Source organism: Lactuca serriola, chromosome 3 (genome assembly GCF_051521515.1).
Source record: "Lactuca serriola cultivar US96UC23 chromosome 3, Lser_US96UC23_V15, whole genome shotgun sequence".
In the NCBI taxonomy this organism is placed as follows: Eukaryota; Viridiplantae; Streptophyta; class Magnoliopsida; order Asterales; family Asteraceae; genus Lactuca; species Lactuca serriola.
The window spans coordinates 106361452-106370262 of NC_136410.1; the positions used below are offsets into that span (position 1 = coordinate 106361452).

The 8811-nt window shown below is 36.3% G+C and overlaps 1 protein-coding gene across 1 annotated transcript; it reads right to left on the bottom strand.

Moving 5' to 3' along the window:
• Positions 1–698: 698 nt before the first annotated feature.
• On the bottom strand, positions 699–3868 carry LOC145092997 (2-oxoglutarate (2OG) and Fe(II)-dependent oxygenase superfamily protein). Its single transcript, XM_079031024.1, has 6 exons — positions 3536–3868; positions 2678–3292; positions 2503–2588; positions 2083–2393; positions 1922–1993; positions 699–1172 (listed from the first exon to the last, which is right to left on the bottom strand). The coding sequence occupies exons 1-6, from the start codon at positions 3723–3725 to the stop codon at positions 824–826; spliced, it is 1623 nt and encodes a 540-aa protein (XP_078887150.1). The 5' UTR covers positions 3726–3868; the 3' UTR covers positions 699–823.
• Between the last annotated feature and the right edge of the window lie 4943 nt (positions 3869–8811).

The window sequence follows — 8811 nt, forward strand, 5'->3', positions numbered from 1 at the left end:
AAAAGGTGAATAATAAGACTCTTAAACATGTCTTAAAGATTTGTTTAATCATTACAAAAATAAAACTAAGAAAATGAATGTACACTAACACAACACACAAGAGGGTGTTTCTAGTGAAAAGTAACGTAGTTTTTGTGATACAAATATTGTTTTGGAGGTTGAATTTGACAAATATGATTACGAAGGTCAACACACATTTTCAAAAGGTAAAAGATAATCATTAAAATGAGAAATTAAATATCCTCCTACTTTTTGTTCCTAAATATCTTCCTACCCAATGAAATGATGACACGTGTAACATTTAATGTTCATTTAATGAGATTTAATGATATTTTAGGATACTAATATGACACATGTCATCAATTAAATGGGTAGGAAATTTTGTAGGATTAAAAGATAGGAGGATATTTAATTTATGAAAATGATTGAATTGTTTTTCAAGTAAGGCAATATTGCCAAATTTAGACTAAGTTGATCATTATTACGAACAATTTACCATTATATATTTTACAAGATAATATTTTGGGATATACACATAACTATATAACAAGCAAACAATTTACCTAATATATTTACATGAAAAGCAACCTTACAAATTACTTATTTTCAATCATCAACCTTCATCTTTCAAAATCAAACCAATAAACTCAACCACAGTATACAAACTCAACAATCAAAACATGATTTTACACAACACATTTACAAAACAAAAATCAAAAACATGTTTATTTTCACTCAAAATCACATTTGAATAAGAATAACACACATAATATGTACTCAATCAATCAACTCTCCATCAAAATCAAGTCAATAGTATCGATACTCAATACTCTACCCTAGTCTTCCTTCTATTATTACCAGGAATTGGACCTTGACCTTGACCTTGACCTTGACTTTGACTTTGACCTTGATATCTGGTTTGACCATAAACCCGGCCCTGTGGGGCCCGCAATCCTCTTGAGCTATTATTGTTCCTTGTATGATGATCATCTCTTCTAAAATCTTGTCTATTTGAAGGGTGTGATCTGGTGTGGTTCAGACCACCACCCGTGGGTGTGGGTGCGGGTCGACCCGGTTCGTATGAAAGCGGTTCGAGTCCTTGAAGATCCGGTTCTGGAACAAACCCGCCTGGCCATTTTGATTCGTCCATTTTTCTAAATGTGATAGAAATCCTGATATGAAAAAAACATAAAATTAATATCAGAAAGTGTGAGCGTTTTATTTAATTTATTATTATTAAAATGTTGAATGTAAGAAATAGGAATTAAATTTCATTTGATTTGTTTATTATTAGTCAATTTCTTTCTAGTACACCATTGTACTTTGAAAAATCCACCGAATTATAATTATAGCAATGACTTTAATAATGAAAATACAAAACCTCATAAATGGTCCCTGTGGTTTCAAAACTTTTAATAAATAGTCCCTCACCCACATAAAAAGATTTATTTACCCTTTATAATATATTTTTGATTTTCTTTATTTAAGTCTATTTTAAAAAATAAGAAGAGAGAGAGAGGTGGGCCCAAATTATTTATTGAATTTTTCCTTTTTAAAAAAAAAATAGATTTATATAAAGAAAATCAAAAATATATTAAAAAGGGTAAATAAGTCTTTTTATGGTGGGTGAGGGACTATTTGATAAAAGTTTTGAAACCACAGGGATCATCTATGAGGTTTTTTAAACTTAGTGACTATATAACAAATTTCAGGAAACCACAGGGACCATTTATGAGTTTTTGTCTAAAGAAAATAACTGCTACAATAAAAAAATAAAAATGAAAGTACAATGCTATAATTGGCTAGATTTTTCAATGCATTTAAAATTGAAAGTAGAATGCTATAAAACATAAAAACTCAAATAAACAAAAGCACATTGCTATTTCTCACATATAGTCATTAACAAGGAGAGAATTCAAACCTTTTAGTAGGAACAGCTGGCACGCAATGTTTCGCCACATCAGCTCCATTCCCATTTAACACAAGAACCGATCTACAAAATTTCAAAAAAAAAAAACAATAAAACAATCAAATATATAATAGATTCAAATCAAAATATGAAAATACGAAAAAGATACTAACCCGACCGGTAAAGAAATTGCAATGGCACCAGAAAACTCCCCGGGCCCCTCAACTTTCAAATTTGTTCCAAATAAAATATTGCATTCACTTAGAAAAGAAACCGTGCAAAAAGGGCGAACAAAATCATGGTTGTCAATATGAGGTGGAATACAATCGCCTTCATCATAAATATTCACTATGCAACTATCGGGTACACATGTTGGAGGAAGCACATGCCACTTCACTAATCTTTTTATTATCACTTTAAAAAGTGGAGGAATGGGGTCCACTAGCTCGTTTCGCAATATCCCCGGTGGATTCCCATTCCTATCCTACAATCACATAAAAAAAAATCATCGTTAACGTCATGGAATCATTGGAATGGAATCAACGACGGAATGGAATCAATGACGGAATGGAATGCTCGATTCCATTACTTACCGTTGCGTAGTTGTAACAACATCCAAATTGAATAGTGACGCGGCCTTTTCCTCGCATCCATTTTTGAGGCGCGGTATACGTACGATCTACAAGATTTTTTTTTACAAAAAAATTAGTATAACTTTTTTTTTTGTGTGTGTTTAGTAAGAGAATAAAGTTGAAATGAATTACGAACCTTTTAATTTTTTATTTTTTCCTTTCTCTTGAAGCTCATAAACAAAGTCAACTATCCGATTCTGTTCAACCGAACTGAATACACCACAATGAAGCTCGAGCCCATCGAGGATATTTACGATTTTGCCATTGACTCTCTCTAAGCAAATAAAATCTTTCTTCCTTTTGACATTTGTGAAACGAATACGTTCCCTTTGTTCTCTTGACAACCCTGGTTTTCGGGTTGTTTTTGTCTCTGACCCGGTTTCTTCCGTTTGGCTACTAGTGAAATTACCAAATTGCCCATTGGTTTCTTCTTCTTCCTCGGCTTCTAGATCCTCCTGTGCCATGTCAGCCCATGACATTCGTGGTTTTGGGGGTTTAAAGTTTTGTGGAGATTGAGTATTCTCACTTCCTGATGTTCCTTCAATTTGTTCAGGTGTAGCGTTTCCATCGTCTTTCCAGCTACCCAAGGAATTTGTATCATCAGTGTCGTTGTTATCTGTTGTTGCATCTTTACAACCACCATGGTTGACTGAAGTGCCAATGCTTCCGCTAAAATCACTATGATTTGGGGTTGAAACTTCTACTTCGTGTTCTTGGTGTTGTTGTTGATCAGTTTCAGTATCGTACTCCACTAATAATCACCAATCAATACGAGATAAAATACTAAATCAGTGTGGTTCTTAAAAGGTGGATTTTCAAACTCTAAATTAACAGAATCTAAAGTTACAACAAGATCCCAATTCGTTAATGGACGCAAACCATGTTAAACTATAGTTATATAATCAAATTTTTACAACTACTATCAAACGAAAAGCTTATTTGGAAAAGAAAAGGAAAAAAAAATGCAATCTTGATAAGTTCAGAAAATACATACTTGGATGAAGAGATCGAACGCGATCGGAGATGGACTGAGAGCAGTGGTCGCAAAGGCCTTTAGAGAGGAAAGGTAACCAATTGGAGAGAAATTCCGACGCAGTTCGGAGATCGCTAGGGTTGTAACCTCGTAAGAAGGGGTCAATTTCATCTTCCGGTGATTGATTTGAGGTAGCGTCACCGTTGATCATGGTGACGGTGGTGGTTGTGAGTGACGCCGGTGGAGGAATCGGGGGTTGTTCAAACTTGAAGCAGAAGATTTGGATTGTTTTTGTGGGTGTGAGGAAAGGGAGGTGGATCTAGAAACGGATTTTCTTGACTGTTTTGAGTAAGGGTTAAGGAATATAAGGCTTTTTTTTTAATAAAGAAAAAGGTAATTAGCGTCTCCTTTCCTATTTCCTTTCCTTATTTTACACGAATATTGTTAGATTAAGGTTGAAATAAGGAAAGTAATCAAAACAAAAGAAAGAATTGATTTACCGAATTTTGACAAACTAGCTAAAAATTAGATGGTAAATCAGGTTATTACAAGGTAAAACCAAAAATCGAACTTAACCAAATCGACTATATCGGTCCTAACTGAGTTTTGAACATCCACGTTAAATACCTTCAAATTATATAGAAATTTATGATGTGTTTAGTTTAAAAAAAAAAAAAAAAACAAAAAAAGATTTTCTAACATGTGTTCTAAAATCAAACATAAAAACTATTAATTATGAAATATTACCATAATTAAATGTAAAATGTATTAATTATGAAAAATATTTTCTATAATAAATAAATTTCATATTTAATTATGGTATAATTTTTTTTAATTAATAGTTCAATTACTGCTTCTTATATGTGCCTTTAGGACACATGTTAGAAAATCTTACAAAAAAATAAATCGTTTTTTGAAAAAAAAAAATTATAATAAAAATGAGAATTATGAAAACGCGTTTAATTCAATATTTTTTCGAAAATTTTCATAAAAAATGAAATTCTCCGTTTTCAAAATTACGAAGAATTTTGAATGCCTCCTTAGAGTAGCGATTTGACCGATCTTTGATACTAGTAATTCAAGCTAACAATGTTATGGTAACTTTATTAAGATATCGTCACTTTGATCACATGTTTGAACATGAGTAACTCTTCTTGCACCATTTTGAACTTGTTCAAAATGAAATGGTATGCTAGCATTAGGTGCTTCATTTTGGAGTGAAAAATGGATCTATCATGAGATTTGTTTCTCCAACATTATCACAATAGATGATTGAAGTATTTTAACTATGAAACAAAATTTGTTTAGAATATTTTGGATCCACATTAGTTCAACAATAATAGTTGGAACAATGTTTTATCTTTTTATACTATGGTTTAGTGGAGGAGCGGGCTACTAAAAGTGATGGGATTTTTACTATGGAAAATAATGTGCCGCATAGTGAAAGTATAGTTATATTTGTGTATTACTCGATTAGCAATAACAAAGGTTTGTAGTGTGAATGGGGAATCACACACAGTGTTAAATCCTTTATCTATTATGCCACAAAGATAACGCATAAAACCTATTTAATTGGTGCCCAATGTATGGTGTGTGGCATGTACATGTATTGAGACAAATTGTTGATTGTATACGCGGCATTTGGTCTTGTAGGAGTAAGATATTAGTGTAACGCTTGTTTTCCATATGTTCTTAGTTGATAATATTATGGAAAATAGTTAGAGGGTTTGGGGAAAAACTGTAGTTCGTGGCACCTTTAATGGTGGGACATAGTGCGTATCACGTCATAAGTCGTGATGCGACCAAGTAAGGGTCACGATGCGTGGTAGCAATCAGCCCAAACCCTAATTCTATGGCTTTAAGCCCTATACAAGGACACTACCTTCTAGGGTTTCCCCATTTGACGACCTCCATCTCTAGAGAAACCTTAAGTTAGAAACCCCCTTCATTGCCTTGTTTCCTTGAAGTTTGATGATTTTGGTGGTCCTTAAAGAAGAAGCAAGCTCTTTGGTGCCTAGTGAAGTAAGATCTGAAGATTTCCTATCTTTTGGTTTCCTTCTCAAGCTCTATAAGTGATCAAGTCTCAAGCTTTATGGTTTATGATTGCTAGATCTCGCTTTATAGTCATATTTGGGGACCAAAACCCTAAAATGATCTAACATGATGCACAAATCAAAAGAATGAGAAAGCTTTGAGCTTTATACCTCTAAATGAAGCTCCCAACACAGATATGCTCAGATCCACAGCCTGGACTCCCACTCCTTCTTCTTCAAAGCTCCTTCTTCACTCCAAGAACACACAAGATCACTTAAAGGCTCTCAAAAGGACACACCAGCTTAATGAACAAGAATCTAGGGTTTGAGGGAGTTGTTTGACTGAGGATGGTGCTAGGAATGAGGCCGTCATATCCTTTATATACGCACACACCCAAAAATAGGGTTTTTACTTTGGGCCTAGTACGCCCAACGTACCCTCTGGTAGGCCCAACGTACTAGGTGGCTTCCACGTCAAAAACACGCACATGAGTACGCTACGGGTACACACGCGTACCCCACACATACTCATTTACCACCTTTTTCTCAATAAGGGCTAAACTTGACAATTACCAAAAGAACAAGGGTTTATAAGGTATACCTGGACTTGGGATGTTACAATAATTAATAACAATAATATTAACTAAACAAATAAAAAATCAAATTGATTTAAAACCACATACATGAAGGTAGGTTAGACATTGTCCATATGTCATGCTATGTAGCTGGTAACTTGGTCAACCTACTAGAGCCCGTTTCAATGACCAAATCATTTCCCTTGTAAAAGTTCAAGGTTTAATTTTACATGAATTGATTTTATATGACTAAGGTGCGATTTATTTTTGAAGAGGCAAAACGTACAACATCTTTAGAATAAGATGTAAACTAAACATCTGCAATTCGCAAGATAAAAATTGTTTGCTTTTTGAAGTTTGCATGATTTTTATTTACTTAGAAGACATTTTCGATAGATATAATCTTGAAAGAGTTTTATTTGTTTTCAAAAAACCATATTCTTTTACACATTAAGTTTGGTTCCAATATTTTACAAAGCATTAGTAGTGTGAAATGTAGGAAAGCCTCCTTGACTAGAGTACATATGCATTGAGATATATATATATATATATATATATATATATGTGTGTGTGTGTGTGTGCGCGCGTGTACGTGTGTGTGTAAATGTTACAAAGGGATCCCTATACTCTGTAAAATACATAAAAAAACAAGATATAAATTAACACACCCTCTCAGTTTTAGCATGGGGTTTAAAAATGGTTAAACTGTGTCTAAAATCTAAAAATAATTGAGTACGGAGACCCTTTGTAAATATATCTGCAAACTGAAGAGCCAAGGGCACATACAAAACTTACACATGACCAATGGCCACACGTTCCCGAACAAAATGCAAGTCTATTTCCACATGTCTGGTTCTTTGATTTTGTATAGGGTTAGACGATAAATACATGACACTCACATAATCACAAAACATAAGTGTAGCTTTAGATAATGGACACAACAACTCGAGAAGAAGATTGTGAAGCCAGGCAGCTTCGGCAACAACATTATCCACCCCGCGGTACTCACGCTCAACAGAGGACCGAGAGACAACATGTTGGTGTTTAGAAGCCCAAGAAACGATATTGTCACTAAGATAGACACAAAACCTAGAGGTGGACCAACGAGTTTTAGGATAGTCGGACCAATCAACATCAGAATAAGAAACCAAATGATTGATGGAAGATGGCCGAGAGGAGATACCATAAGACAAGATACCTTGAAGATAATGAAGGATACGTTTTAGAGCAAGGAGGCGAGGTTTACGTGGATCATGCATGAATAAAAAGATATGTTGTACAACATATGCAATATCAGGACGAATGAAAGTGAGATATTGCAAGGCACCAGCAAGACTATGATATAAAGTAAGATCAGAAATAGGAGCACCATCAGGGGATAATTTAGACTTAGTATCCGAGAGTGTACTGCAAGGATTGCAGGAGGACATGTCAGCACGATAAAGGATTTCTTTCGCAAATGAGGATTGCGAGACAAAGAGACCCTTGTCAGATCGAGAGGCAGAAATTCCAAGGAAAAATGAAAGAGAACCTAAGTCGATCATGGAAAAATCAGCAGATAGACGAGTGATGATACGTGAGATAAGAGCATAAGAGGAAGCAATGAGGAAAAAATCATCAACATAAAAAAGGAGGTAGATATGGTAAGAACTAAAGTGATACGTGAACAGGGAGAAATTAGAATGACTGCTGATAAAACCGATGGAAGAAAGGAAGAAAGCAAAATGCTGGTACCAAGCTCTAGCGGCCTATTTGAGACCATACAAAGCCTTACGAAGGTGAAAAACATAATCAGGAAGAGTGGGATTAACATATCCAGGAGGTTGTTTCATGTAGACCTCTTCAGAGAGGTCACCATGCAGAAAAGCATTTTTGACATCTAATTGATGAATGGGCCAATTTTTGGAGATGGCAATGCTGAAACGAATGATCAGGACGCACCCGAATCAAATAACACCTGAACTGGGAGGCCGTTTACATGGAACGATCCTAATGCATACGTATACATACAGAGCACATATCAATAACATAACATTATAAAAAATAAGATAGAGGGAAAGAATCATACCCGTCACCACATCGGGTGCGGCGCGTGCCTCCTCGGTAGTCAGCTGAAATGCTCGGCTCCTCACCACTGGAGCCTCTGACTCGCCCTGCCGGCCATCCGTGATCCGCAAAGTCGCTGGAGCTGGCGCCTTCACCGGCGCTGAAACTATCAACTGGGGGCAATTGGCCTTCTTGTGGCCCCTCTGGTTGCAGTGAAAACACAACAACTCTGATGTCTGAATAACTGCTGCCGGAGCAGTGCAATCCCTGCTGATGTGCCCGGACTTGCCGCACTTGTAGCAGCCTGATGATCCCATCCTGCACGCCCCCTCGTGCGGCCTGCCGCATTTCCTGCAGCGGCTCGGTCCTGACTGGCCTTTCGGCCTACCATCTGATCCCTTGGGCTTCTTCCCCGAAGCCCCTCCTGCCTGTCCCTCCTCCAATTTCCGTTTCCGGATGTGCTCCAAATCTATCTCCCTCTCCCTCGCCCTGGCAATCATAGAGTCCAAGGTAGGGCAAGCCGAAAAGCTAACATGCTCCCGGATGTCAGCTCGTAGCATATCATGGTAACGAGTCCTCCTCATGTCCTCGTCACCGGCATACTGGGGCACCAACAAAGCCCTCTCCCGGAACTTGGCGGTGA

What these genes read in the sequence shown, in the direction of transcription:
- LOC145092997 (XM_079031024.1), bottom strand. Translation starts at nt 3,725, where the DNA reads ATGATCAACGGTGACGCTACCTCAAATCAATCACCGGAAGATGAAATT. An exon ending in CGTTCGATCTCTTCATCCAA is followed by an intron (nt 3,293 to 3,535) that starts GTATGTATTTTC and finishes GGTGATTATTAG; the next exon opens with TGGAGTACGATACTGAAACT. An exon ending in GCAATTTCTTTACCGGTCGG is followed by an intron (nt 1,994 to 2,082) that starts GTTAGTATCTTT and finishes GAAATTTTGTAG; the next exon opens with ATCGGTTCTTGTGTTAAATG.